The 14924-nt window shown below is 33.4% G+C and overlaps 1 protein-coding gene across 1 annotated transcript in view; it reads right to left on the bottom strand.

Moving 5' to 3' along the window:
* Positions 1 to 11073: 11073 nt before the first annotated feature.
* Positions 11074 to 14924, bottom strand: part of LOC133816716 (cycloartenol synthase-like) — a 34315-nt gene continuing 30464 nt past the window's right edge. The window contains exons 11-14 of the mRNA XM_062249059.1: positions 11781 to 12152; positions 11611 to 11691; positions 11403 to 11486; positions 11074 to 11306 (exon numbers count right to left, since the gene is read on the bottom strand). Coding sequence (XP_062105043.1) covers positions 11178 to 11306; positions 11403 to 11486; positions 11611 to 11691; positions 11781 to 12152 — 666 coding nt within the window. The 3' untranslated portion in view covers positions 11074 to 11177. The remainder of the gene's footprint in view (positions 11307 to 11402; positions 11487 to 11610; positions 11692 to 11780; positions 12153 to 14924) is intronic.

The raw sequence follows: 14924 nt of genomic DNA, 5'->3' as shown, positions 1-14924 counted from the left end.
ATGGTTTAATCGAAATTCTATAGCTCCAGTTATGATGATTTTACTACAGGTGAGTATAGAGTTATGAGATTTAGGAAGTTAGAGGTTGGATATTTTTTTATGTTACACTATTCCTCAATTATTTAATAAAAATATTAATAAGATAATTTAGAGATATTTTATATAGAATATAGGATTCTATTTTATTTAAATTTAAATTTGGATTATAGTTAGAATAAACTTAATTAAGTTTAAATAAAAGAAAGATCTAGAAACTCTAGAACCTTCTAGAACATTAAGAGCATGACATTTGTCATAATTATGTTTATTTAAGGATTTAGTATTTTTTTAAGAGGATAGTTTCACTCCTCAAACTCTATAAATAGGACCCTTCACTCAGCCATTTTATTCATTCTTCAATCACATTTCAGAGCCTCCAAGAACACTAGGGTTTTGGGATAAAAGTTTTACCATCTTAAGCTTTGTAAACACTTGAGTAGTGAGATATAGTGTGATTTCGATATTGAGGTGTAGCACGGTTCTAGTTTATCCAAGGTGTTTTAGTTCTTTAATTTAAGGTTCTTCTCAGAGTTCCAATCCTGCTCTTGTCTCCAATATTCCAGTTTTTTGTAAGGAAAATTAGGTAGTTTAGTATTAGGATCTAGTTATGATATGGTTTATGTTTGTATGATCTAACATTTCAAGTACAATAAAGGGTAAGTGTGTCTGAACCTAAGGTGTCCAATGATGTATGACGGACTATGTCCGGGAGGCTCAGTTGCCAAAACTTTATGTCGGACTTATGTCCGGCGTATGATGGACCTATGTCCGGTGTATGACGGACTTTTGTCTGGGGCTTAATTGCCACCCCTGTATAAACACTTATCTTTTTATTGTATCTGACTTGTTATTTTAGTTATGATTATGATAGATGACCTATAGTTATGATTATGATATATGACCTATGGTTATGATCTCTTATGACTTATGACTTAGAGTATGATTTATGACTTAGATTATGATTTAGAATTATGACTTAAGTTATGATATGATCTAGAGGTTTGTGTTGGTATGACTTTTATGAATTTATGTTATGTTTGATTATATGACTAACCCTTGTTTGTATTTTCCTTACTGGGCTTAGAAGCTCACTCCTTATGATGTTATTTCAGGAAAGTAAGGATAGAAAGGCCGGTGGCGAGTGGGACCTAAGAGCTTCGTGATGTATTCGTTGGAGATCATATAGTCGAGGAAGATCAAGCGGGACTATATTTTTATTTTATTAAAACATGTTATTTTAAAAAGGTTTTATTTAAATATTGCTCATTTTTATGTGAAAGACAATTATGTTATTTTTTGAAAAACCATGGCCATGAATTTATTTTAAAGTTTTTTTTTAAATTTTTATTCAATAAAAGAGCAATATTTACGATTACGACCCAACGTTGTATTCTTGGTAATCTATGAGAAATTATGGCGTTACAGCCAAACTGGTATTTCCCCTTAATATAATAAAAGGAAGTTTAAATGTTATACTTTATTAATTAAATAATTAAATAAATTAAATATATAATTTTCAGCTAGGTGAAATTGGATTTGTAGGACTTTGTGTTTATTTGGGATCTTTGATTTCCAAGTATGACTTTAAGTGTATGACATGATTATTTTATTGGGAAGCATGAGATAAATTTATCTTTCAATTAATAAAGTTTAGGAAGTGTTTCACCCAAAAAAATGGCCTAATGACGTGGCAATGAATTAAGATACGTAATACACTACAAGAAATTGACGTGGCCTGATACGTAATTATCTGAAATGTAAGCAGTACTCAAAGTGGACTTAGTTTGTTGATAGTGTGTGTATAGTTGTCGATGGATATAACACTTGAAATTGTTAATACTTTAAGCCTTTTAACTATTATTTTGTTGTTTTGAAACAATAAATGTTTCAATTATTATGTCGAGATCATTGTAATTTGTTTAAAACTCACAAAAAAATAAAATAAAATTTGAAAAGAACTTTTTCCAGCACTGATCACCTTTGCTAGCGCAATATTGTGTCGGTAAAGGTGACTTTGGCAAGTGAAAATTGTGAACAGCACCAGAAAAAGTGACCTTTATTGGAGCAAAAGGATAACGCGCCAGAAAATGTCAAAGCAGGAAATTTCTCACATAACCAAATTTAAAAACTCGTATGCAAATTCTTTTGCCAGTGCATTCCACCTAACACGCCCACGGCAAAAGTCCCATGTTTTTATTACCATTCGGACTTTTGGCGGCGTGATAGGTGGAATGTGCTGAGAAAAGTATTTCGTAATAAATATGGTAGGTGGGATTGCGCTGGCAAAAGTTCATTTCTACACCGTCAAAAGTTTCATTAAACCAAACTGCTGCGTTTTTGAGCTAGGGTTTCTGAAAACTTTTGCCAACACAACGAAACACACACGCAAAAGTATAACGATATTTCAGCAAGTCGCCCCCTCTTCGTCCCTATTCTTCTAAGTCTTTCACTCTCTCTCTCTCTCAGTCCCCCAAGCCTCCACCACCATGTCCACCATTCCAGCCTCCACCACCACGTCCCACCATCCCCACCACCATCGTTCGTGCCACTAAATTCTCAAAACCCACCACTAATGTCGCATCCTCCTTGAAACCCACCACCCCGAGCCCCTACCGCCTCCTCCCCGAAACCCACCTCTTGAGCCTGATGCCTCCTCCTCTACCTCCTCCTTCGAGGAAAGGTAAATTTAATTAAGTTTTGATTTTTTTTAGTTTTTTCATGTACTAAATTTATTTTATTTTATTGTTTCTATGGAGTCTCCGAGCCTTGTCGACCCAAGCTGCTGCCAGAGCAAAGGCATTGCCGATCCACTATAATTTTTTTATTTTCTGTTATTAAGTTATTTTTATAATATATGTTTTTAGTATTTAAAAAACAATTGTTTTTCTAAAATTAAAATATATATATATATATAGAATTTGGAATATGTATTTTTGTTTTATTTTAATGCTATATATTTATTTAAAAAATAAATTATATTATTAAATTGTATTGTATTTTTGTATCATACTTTATTTTTTTATATTAAATATTATGCGTTTATAAATATTGATTAAATAAATTGATTTGGTGTTATTGAAAAAAAAGATTTAGTATATGTTATAATCTTGGTTTATGTTGTGCATGCTCTAGGAATATTCTGGATATTTATATGTGTAGTTTGCAAGTTTTAAATTTTTGGGATAGTTTAAAATACAGTCATTATGCTGCCCAAATTTTGTTAGACTTGGGAAAATTAACATTAATTGGAAAATTAATTATTTTCTTTAATTAATGTTGAAAAAATAATTAATTTAAGAAAATAATTATTTCATAATATATGATAATTCATTAATAACTTTTCATTGAAAATAATAAGTATTATTTAATTAAATGAATAAATAAAAGTTATAGTTTATTTATAATTAAAAATAGTATAAAATATAAATAATTTAAAATAAAATTATTATTCATTAATAATTAAGTAAATAAGTAAATAAAACTTTAATATAATTTAAAAAATTAATAATTAATTATCTAAATAAAAATAATTTATATTTAACAAAATAAAACTAATAAATAATTAAATAATTTTTAAAAATGTAGTAATTAATCAATAATTAAGTAAAAAATTAAAAAAAATTATTATAATATAATATTACTAATTTACTGATAAGCCAAAAAAATAAAATTGCATAAGACATAATAATTTATTCTTGTATAACACATCATAATTTGATATTTTGAAAATAAGAGATCATAGTTAACTACATTTTCTTTGGTAATTATAATTATTATTTTTTAGCCGAAGATAGAATATTATTATCACATAGTGATAAATAGGGAGAGAGGCAGACATGAAATTATGACTATAATTTCTCTCCATTTCAATTCTCTCAGACGATGTTAATATTTTCTTAATTATTTTGGTTGAAGATGTCGAGCGATATAAGCTGGATGAGTGCCAGGAATCGATGGCCACTAGAGAATAGAAATTGTGTAAAGGAGTTTATTGAAGTTGCAAAAAATGTGGTGAACGACAGGGGTTTGACTCGTTGTCCGTGTAAGAAATATGAGAATGTTAAGTTCAAGTCTCTAAATGCAATTTCGATGCATTTATTCAACAGTGGCATCATACAGTCCTACAAAGTGTGGCATTACCAAAGAGAGTCATTGTCCCTGCCACCAGATGTAGTTCGAGATGAGATGGCAGATATCCTTGAGGATGTTTACGCGGAAGATAACACTCCTGCTGGAAGCTTTAATTAACCTCCCCAAGATGATGTTAACCATCGTTAAGTACAAAAATTGGTTCAATGAGATGTTAAGTGGACTATACCTGGGATGTAAAAAGTATTATGCGTTGAACTTCTTGGTGAAGCTGATGCATTTGAAAGTTATTGACAACTGCATCAACCATTACTTTGATGGTTTGCTCAAATTGTTAGTCGATCCGATGTCTGACAGAACGATCTTACCTAAGTCTCACTACGAGGTGAAGGAAAAGTTGTGCAACCTTTGATTAGGATATGAGTCCATAGATTCTTGCAAGCATGATTGGCCACTGTTTTGAAAGGAGAACACAAATTTGTATTATGTCCAGTTTGTGGTGAGTGTTGCTAGCAAGATAAATGTGGGAACGGGAAAATGATGGCTCATAAGGTGATGTGATATTTTCCAGTGACATTGAGATTGAAGACGATGTATAGTTCAAGATATACTGCAGAGGATATGAGGTGGCACTACTCTTAAAGGCCAAAGGAAGAGGGTGTGATGAGACATCCCACTGATAGTAAGGCGTGGAATCACCTTGATGAGTTGTACCCATCTTTCACAGTCAAACCTAAAAATGTCAAACTTGGGTTGGCTACATATGGTTTAAATGTTTTTGGGAACATGAGCAACTCTTACAACATGTGGCCTGTAGCGTCCCAAATTTGCTAATAAGGCTTAGTGCCTTGATTAGCGTGCTGGGAGGGCAATAATTGATTTAATTATGTTATTGCGTAGATTAAATGATTATGTGATTAGAAATGTGTGTTTACGTGAATTAAATATGCATGTGGGCCAATTTTAGTTAATAGGAGCATATTTATAATTTTGGCCCATTGAGGGCATAAATGTAAATTATATGTGTTGTGCTTCAGACCACAAGATTGTGGAGATATACTTGTGATGTGTGATAAGAGTTGGATGAAATTGAGAAATCCTGCATGTGATGCTTATTGGATTGGTCTCCAAAATTTCATGAATATGACATCACAACACAAAGATTGTGACTGGAGTTATATTCGATTGGGTTTCCAACAGAGTTATGAACAGTGGATTTTCCATGGGGAACTTGAGGAAGATGTTGATGATGAAGGGGTGGATGAGAATGAGCCCATAGATGAGATGCAAGACGTCATTGACGGTTTTATTTTGCCAAACAATGCTGAAGAAGCTAACAGTGGAATGGGCCAGTACTATGACGAGTTATTGGACGAGAATGAAGTTGAGTTGTATCGAAGTTTCGATATGTGATATCATCGCTAAACTTTTTAGCTAAGTTGATGCACTTGAAAGTGTGGGAGAAGATACCGAACAACACATATGATGTATTGTTGAATTTATTAATTTTTGCATTTTTTAAGGAAAACAAAATTCCACCATCCCACTACGAGGCTAAAAAAAACTGAGTAAATTAGGGTTGTGATACCAATCAATACATGTGTGTAGGTATGATTGCTGCTTATTTTATAATGAGCATGCATCTAAAGATTCATGTCCAGTGTGCAAGAGTAGCAGGTGGATAAAAGAGAAGTATAAAGGGAAAAAGGTTCTCCATAAGGTGATGTGTTATTTTCCATTGATTCCCCGATTAAATAGATTGTACAGTTTAAGGCATATAGTGGAAGAGATGCTATGACATCATACTGGGAGATCGAAAGAAGACAGGATGATGCGTCATCTAGTTGATAGGTTAGCATGGAAGGATTTTGATGCCAAACATCCTAATTTTGCAAGAGATCCTAGAAATGTTCGTTTGGGCTTGGCTGTTGGTGGGTTTAATCCATTTGGCAACATGAGTTTATCGTAAAGCATGTGGGCATTTGTGTTGCAAACTACAATCTGCCACCTTGGCTTTAAATGAAGGACCATTATTTCATGTTGACTCTTATTCCTGGGCCAAAATTACCAAGTAAGGACATGAATGTATTTTTGAGGCCATTGGTGGACGAGTTGAAAGAGTTGTAGATTAATGAGGTGGAAACTTGGGATGGTAGAAACAACATGTTCAAGATGTATGCGGCTCTTTTGTCGACGGTGAACGATTTTCCTACTTGAAGTAGTTTGTCTGGATGGAGTGGTCTAGGTTACAAGGCTTGTCCTACGTGCAATGAAGACACATCCTCTATCCTAGTGATTTCTAAGACATATTATGTTGGTCTTAGACAATTCTTGGCTAGTAATCATCGGTGGAGAAAGGATACTTAATTCGACAAAAAGTTGAGAGATGACGTCCTCCATGAAAGTTTACTTGTGAGGATATCTTAGATTAGGTTAATGCCCTACCACCTCAAGTCTCGGGGAAACATGAGAGGTTTGAAGTTTTGAAACGAAAAAGAGGTGTGGAGGATAGAAATTGGAGGAAAAAAATATCTTTTATGAACTTGACTACTGGAGTACGAATAAGTTAAAACAGAACATAGATGTTATGCATGTTGAGAAGAATGTATGTGACAATGTCCTTGGTTCTATCTTGGATAACGATAAGTCTAAAGACACTACTAATGCAAGACATGATCTGAAGAATATGGGAGTTAGGGACGCATTGTGGATATATGAAGATCATAATAAATAGTTAATGAGACCACCTCCTTCTTACGTGTTGACTCCTAAAGATATGCGACAATTTCGTAAATTTTTAAATGGAGTTACTGCCAGATGGTTTTTGTTCGAACTTGAAGAAGAAAGTGACTGGTAATGACTCAAATATCATTGGGTTGAAAGTCACATGACTGTCAAGTGATAATGCAACGATTACTTCCAGTCGGAATTCCCAAGTTTCTACTGAAATCTATATCAGGCACCATAATGGAACTATGCAATTCTTCAGACAATTATGTTCGCGGACCTTGAATGTAAATGATATGGAGAAAGCTCAAAGTGAGATCATTCACATCTTATGCAAAATTGAGTTGATTTTTCCTCCAGCTATTTTTGACATAATGATACATTCGGTCTTGCATTTGCCAGAAGAGGATTTATTGGGTGGGTCGATATTTATGAGATGGATGTATCTTTTTGAAAGATACATAAAAAAAATTAAAAAAATACGTCAGAAATAAAGCTCATCCTGAAGGGTCGATAACTGAAGGATATGTGGAAGATGAGGCTTTAACATTTTATTCCATGTATTTCAAAGGCGTGGAAACCAAATTTAATCGTCCAGATAGAAATGTGGATATAGTTAATGTTCCAAGCCACCTTTCAGTGTTTCAATCTCAATGTCGTCCATATAAATATATATATTAATGCATATTTAATTTTGATAGTTATAAATTAAAAAATATTATTTAAATATTTTATTTTTATTTTTTTAATTATATAAAAGTATTAGGGACGACATTTGTCGTCGCTAATATTGTATTATTAGGGCGACTTTTTATTATCAGATGCAAAATATGATCTAGGAATCACGATTATTATGGATAACGTTCAATTTATCAGGGGCGAAACTGTTGCCGCTAATACTCGATATTAGGGACAACTGTTTTGTCGTCGCTAATAATTGACATTAGCGTCGAAATATTAGCGGCAATAGGTTAGCAAGGACATGTTGCCGCTAATGACTATTAGTCGTGACTTTGGGTATTATTAGGGACGACATCCGTTGCCCCTAAACACCCTTTTTGTTGTAGTGTGATCACAAATATCTGAGCAAGTTCCACCTCACGTTGACGCAATACTCAAGCATAATCATAGACTTGAGAGTCGTCAGCGGCATCAGGAGACCTTGATCAATGCTTTGTTCAAACAGATATGAACTATGACTCTTGATTTTTCTATGAACATACTACAAGAGAATCATGACAATGACGATGACGATGGTGAAACCGACGGGGGTGGGGATGAGGACACCAATACCCATTCATAGACTTTTTTTCTTTATTTCTAGTCTATATGATTAGAGACAATGCCTGTTTTAATTTAGTAGACTACTTTAATATTTTTAGGTTTAGTGGAGACAATTAACATTAATAGTTCTAATTTAATTTTACTTTAGTACAAATGATTTTTCTTTTATTTTAAATAATTAATTAAAATAAATAATTAATTATTAAAATTATTAAATAAAACATAATTTACTATTCATAATTTTTTTAAATTTTCATAAAAAATATATATCACTTTTCCCAGCGCAAACTTGAGTCAGCAAAAGACTGAGTCGATAAAAAGAAACAACATTTTTCGGCGCAATCATAAAATTTTGCCAGTGCATTGTAATGCCGGCAAAAGGTATACTTTTGTCGGCGCAAAATTGCGCCACAAAAGTGTTTTCCACTATTCAGTGATTTTTTTCTCAATGTGCCCCTTGTTTTGCTAGGGAAGTTCATTTTGCGGCGGCAAAAGTCATCTTACCGATGGACTTTTGGCGTCAGCCTTTGTTGATGCAAAAATGCGTTGGCGAAGCCCAAAGGGATTTTTTCTGTGCAAAGGCGCACCAACAAAAGCCTTGTATTTTGTAGTGGTAGCACAATTTACGTCCTAGTCAGCAGAGTTTAGTCGACCCTCCACCATGATACAAGGAAAGGTTTGCGGTCTGTTTGTCTCCTAAGTTAGATTTATTCAAATGCTCTTCAGAAAATTATTCACCAGGCTGGTTGATGCATACTCAACCAGGGCTGGTCGAATAATACGCAAAGGCCATGCTCATAGTTAGTTAAAACTAGATATTTATTAGATATTCAATTATATTGTATTATTTTATAAACATTTAGTACATAAATCGTGTAAGGCCCACGTCCTATTTATGTACATTCTCAAGCCTATAAATAGAGGTTTTAGTAAATCATTATTTCTTACGCTGTAATTCTTTAACCTCTAGAAAATTTATTGATTTTAGGTGCTTATATACACAGTTAATGTATTCTCTCAAACTCACGAAACTCGTTTGATCTTATTCATTTGATCAGGAGTATGAGATTTCTACATAAATAAAAGTACTAAAATGGATGTATGTTATTACCATTCCGCACCACACCATTATAAAATTCTCATGTCGTTTATATTTCTAAAGTTAAGTTCTCATTTCATATTGTTGGTCAACATTGTTGTTGGCCAAATTGTTGGTCAACAATATAGTGCTTTCATTGAGAGCTGAACTCAAGGACACATACAACCAAAACTTTACTAAACAAACATGCCTCCTAAGAAGACTCATAGCCAACAGGCGGGCCAGACGTCTAAGGGCCCACAAGATCCACCTCCACCTCCTCCCCTAGGGGTTGCTGAAGAAGAACCACGAGTGGATCTTGAAGATGAAAGCGAGGAGATGTTGACCTACATAGATTAGTTAGCCACTCAGAAGGTTGACTAGGAAACCATACAAGCAACATGGCATGAAGTTTTAAACATAGGGGTATCGCAATTGGCAACATGTCACCAGTTAGTAGGTGACATGTTGCCTAACATTAGGCGAGCATTGTCCGATGCACCCGTACAGAGCCATATAGTTACGTGTTTTTTTGCTCCAAAACTCATTTTAAAAATGCTCTAATTTTATTGCTTAACACTAAAAAAGTTTTATTTAATTTGTATTTAAATCTTAAATGACTATGTAAACTGCATGGAAAAATGATGAGCATACCAAAATTAGAATAAATCGTATTTTGTTATTGTTTTTTAATCAATTAGTTAATTGATGAATAATTTTATGTTATTTGGTTATTTATAAATACTATTTGTTATATTGTGATTGTTTTGAAATTTTTTTATTTTAAATTTTCAGATTGATTATAATATAATCGTTATGCGCCGAAATTTTGGTACATTAGAAAACTAAGTGTTAAGAATTAAATAAATAGTCAAGTTAAACTTAAATAAACATTATTTATAAATTTTATAATTAAACAAAACCACTAAGTTTAGGCTAAAATAAAATTATAATTAATTATGAAAATAATTATTAATAATTAATTTATTTAAATAATAATTAATTTATTTAAATAATAATTAATTTAGTAATTAAATTTAGAAATAAATTGAACTTATAAAAAATAACATAATTAATAAATTTTAATATTAAACAAAACTTTTAAATGCAATAATAAATAAATTAAAGGATTACCATGCAATTAGAAATCTAGATTTCAGACTAATAGATACCGGGTGAGAGTGAGAGTTCGATTACCAAAGTGAATAACTCAAATGAATAGCTTCTGAGTTCCTTCACTATTCCAAACTAGTGCGGTAATTTCTTAGGTTACCATTAGAAACACTTAAAAAAAAAAAATTATTTAATTAATTAAAAATTTGACAATTAAATATAAAATGTGTTAGGTAGTTCTATTTTTATTTATTAATTTTTAAAATTTATTAAATTTTTTAAAATAAAAATTTTTATTTTCAAAATTTTTTTAAACTATTTTTTTTTTCTCTTCTTCAAATTAACACATTATATTGTTAAACAAAAAATAAAAATAAAAGTTATCAAACGCGTTTATTATTTTTTGTTTTTTAAAAATAAAAAACAAAAATAATTACCAAACATATTTTTATTTTTTAAAAATAAAGAAATAAAAATAAAAATAATATTTCTATTTTTGTGTTTAAAAAATTCAAAAACAAAATTTTTACCAAACACAACCTTAGTGTTCCATTTCTTTTTATTTCCTATTACCGTTTTTTTTTCTTTTAATTAGTTGCGTTTTCTTTTTTGGATAAACGAGATTAAAGTATTTTGTGTTACGTCCAATTTAAACAAATAAAATGAGCCATATACGTGTTATATAAGTTGGGATATATATACTCAGCTCAAGAATAATTAATTCTTGTGACACAAACCAGAAACATGGGTTACAGCTTGGTGATCATATATAGAAGTACGTGTTTTATTGAACTATGTATAACATAATAAGACCATATAGTTTTACAATTAACACACTGTTAATTAATTATAGAAGAATAGGCAAAGAAGGCAGCAAAACCCGAGTGAAGTACTCTCCCAACGCCCATATGGGGAATATGTTTCTGTAGGCAGAATAGCTGATCATGCAATTTCTATTGAACACTCCCATAATTTCCTATTAACAATTTCTCCAAACAAGTTAAGACATGTACATGCAAACAAGATGTATATATAAACACGAAAAAGAATACTCGACATTTTTATAACGTACCTGTTGTGGAAAGTCCCCGTTTTCCATTTGTGAATTTATCAACAATTTGGCAGCCTGATGCAAGGGCGTTGGATCTCTCTCGGCCTATATACATATATACACATATATATATATATTCATACATATATAGGTATAAACATAAATATTTTAGAAGTGTATGACTTATATATATACTTATATGATCGATCAATTTTCATGTTGTACGTACCTGGCCAACTTCGATGAGAGCTAACATGGCCCATGCAGTGTTTACCAAGTGTGGTTTATCTCCTTTCAAATTGGTGTACACCTAATAATATAGATACCTGAATACGGTGAGAGATTTTGTATATACATGTAGTGTCATATAAAAATTTGAATTTTTAGTGTGGTGTGTACCTTGTTTTGGCATGAAAGATAGCTCTCACCCCAACCCCCAGAAGAAGGGAGTTGCTTGGAGAGCAAGAAACGAGAAGCTCTTCTTATGGAATGACTGGTGTTGTAGGTGCGGCCAGCGGCCACCAGGCCCTTTACGGCGAAGCAAGTGGCGTAGGTGTAGCAGACACCCCATGACCCATACCACGAGCCGTCATCTTCTTGCCTGCTCTCTATGAACTCTGCTGCCTTTCCTATGCATTCTTCGATCTCTTTCTTCCTATGCTCTTTGTGTTTCTTTGTGAATGATTTCAGCCCTTTGATCACTGCTGCTGTGCATTCCACGTACTGGTAATCGATGATAATGTCTCCAAACGTTTCAGCTGGATTAATCATCTGCATAAATTTATATATACTCATTCATATATATATATATATATATTGTCAACTGAAGAAACTTAACGAAGAAGTGCTCGATAAAGGATAAGAAAATTAAACCACTCACATTTTTTTTTATAGTGGTTTTCGTAATAACTAATAATCTCTTCTGTACAGCTGTCTCATATATCAATACTTAGTATATTTTTACGGAAAAAATAATAATATTGATGGTTTATGTATTTGGAATAGGGAAAATAATTATATTTTATATTAGTTTGGTTTGGGAAATAGATGAGAATAGGTAGTAGTAGTAGCTAAAGTATGATGAGTGGAACGTCCCAAGTCCCAAATTTGCTAATAAGGCTTAGTATGCCTTGATTAGCGTGTCAGGAGGGTAATAATTAATTTAATTATGTTTATAGGTGGATTAGATGATTATGTGATTAAAAATGCATGTTTAGATGAATTAAATATGCATGTGAGCCCATTTTGATTAATATGGACATAATTGTAATTTTGACCCGTTCAGGGTATAAATGCAAATTATATGTATGTTATGCTTGATACCACAAGAGTGTGGTGATATATTTGTGATGTGCGATCCGAGATGGTCCTAAGGAGCAAAATAGTGAAATAGTCATAACGGGGTCGAATTCAAGGCTAAGGATGAACTTTGTTGGACTCAAGGGAGAAGGCTTATAATTCAAGAAGAGTTGAAGCTAGAGGTGATTGGGGTTTAGCTCAGACTAGAACCATCAAGTGAGGTAAGAATTCTGGTACTGAAAAGTGAAGTTCTACTATAATTTCTTAAGCTTTTCTTAGGTATAAGCTTTGGTTTGATTGTTTAAGTTTTGATGGGTTATGTGCTGAGAATTGGGGTGGTTTTGCTAGTTATGTTCTTGTGATATGAATTGTAGGCTGAATTTTGAGTGTAGGGGTTGATTTGGCTGAGAATTTGTAAGTTAGGCTGAGGAAAACGCAATGAAAATGCATGGATTTTTGGCATTTTGGGGATCTTTCCGCAACCCTGTTCTTCAGGCGTCACGACCTGTATGTGCAAAGAGGCCTAGGAAGCCTCTGAGTTTGCCCAGGCGCCACGACACAGGCGAGGCGTTCCGCGGCCCGTGTCCTCCGGCAAAGAGATTCATGCTCTCTGACTTGCAGCGGGCCGCGACTCAAATTATGGGAAATGGCCTATGTTAGGTTTTAAGCACGGGAACCCAAATCTTTGGGCTCGAGAAGGATCCTACTACCTGGTTTAGTAGGATTCGAGGTCTCGAAGGCTAGTATTTTAATCCGAAGTTCTTAATTGGTTGGAGATTGATGGATATCTATTTATTATGGCGTTGTGACTAGGTTTTACGTCAAAGCTTGGGCTAGGGGATCATCTTTGGGATCGCATTAGTCTGTCAACTCGAGACACAGGTAAGACATTTTTTTTTGCCCGTAGAGCAGGTCGTGGCCCTATTATTTGTGTTCCAGGGCGTGGCCCTAATATGTGTGATTACTATATTTGTGAATACTTGTAAATACTATGTTATGTTATGCATAACTATGAATGAACAAGGAAGGCCGAGAATGGCAAAGGGTAAGAGAACGACGAAGGCCAAGAACGACGAAGGCCGAGAACGAAGAAAGCATGTTGAGTGCAAGCCTCTAGGGAAAGACCCTCTAAGGGTGATGTATCCACCCGCTCAGCGAAGACTGTGAACCCAGGACCTAGTAAAGAACCTGGGTCAGCACATGTCGCTATATGTTTAATCTGTTGACTATTTATGTTGTATATCATTGGGTTGAATTGTGATTTGTTATGCATTGAGTTTTCTTACTAGGCTTCGACTCATGGGTGCTCTATGGTGCAGGTAAGGGCAAGGGAAAGGTTGACCAACAATGAGTTGAAGAGCGTGGACCGAAGCGTACATGTTCGTCCTACCTGGCTACCACAACCAGGGTTGTTTTGCGGGATGTGTTGTAACAATTGATTTTGTTTCTATGGTCGATTGTATCTTCATTTTTTAGTTCTAAAATATTTTCAAATAGTATTTTGGGATCCCAAGTGTATAACTTTTACGATTTTAATGAATGTCCAAATCTTCTATAATTAACGTTATCAAATGAGTTTTTATTTCAATTTAATCACAGTTTTCAACCTAAAATCTCAATTAGCGAGCTAATGGAACATTTATAAATCATATGGTAATGACTCTATGGTAGTAGGGCGTTATAATGAGGCTAGTGTAAGATATAGGTTATGGATTGATGTCGTTGATGTAATGGATGGGAAAAGTCACTACAAGAAAAATTAATATTAGAGACAGTATAATTAGAGGCGGGTTGAATCGGCCTGTAATGTTAAGGTTATTAGCGACGGACTAGGGTCTGCCGCTAATAATGTTTAAATTAAAATATATATATAATATTATTAACGACGGAGCTATAATTATTAGAGGCAGATTGTCTACCACTAATGCTTATGAGTAAATACCCAAGAAAATTCTCAGGCTTTATTATTTAGAATTATTAGTGACGGATAATTAATATTATTAGAGGTAGACTATCCGCCGCTAATACTTCTATATATGGAAAAAAAAAATTGCACAGCCCCTCATTCGCCTCTCTTCTCTTCTCCGAAATGCATTTTTGCAGCTTCTCTTCTCCGAACCAATGTGAATGAGATACATCTGGTGTACGTCTTGGCGAGGGCTCGGGACTTACAATAGGGGCCTAGTACTCTTGGTACGTATCTCTTGATCTCTATTTCTTTTTCTTTGTGTATTGTTAGGTCGG

Source organism: Humulus lupulus, chromosome 2, assembly GCF_963169125.1.
Source record: "Humulus lupulus chromosome 2, drHumLupu1.1, whole genome shotgun sequence".
Classification (NCBI taxonomy): domain Eukaryota; kingdom Viridiplantae; phylum Streptophyta; class Magnoliopsida; order Rosales; family Cannabaceae; genus Humulus; species Humulus lupulus.
Note: the sequence above shows the minus strand (reverse complement) of the source record. Positions and strands in the feature narration are given on the sequence as shown.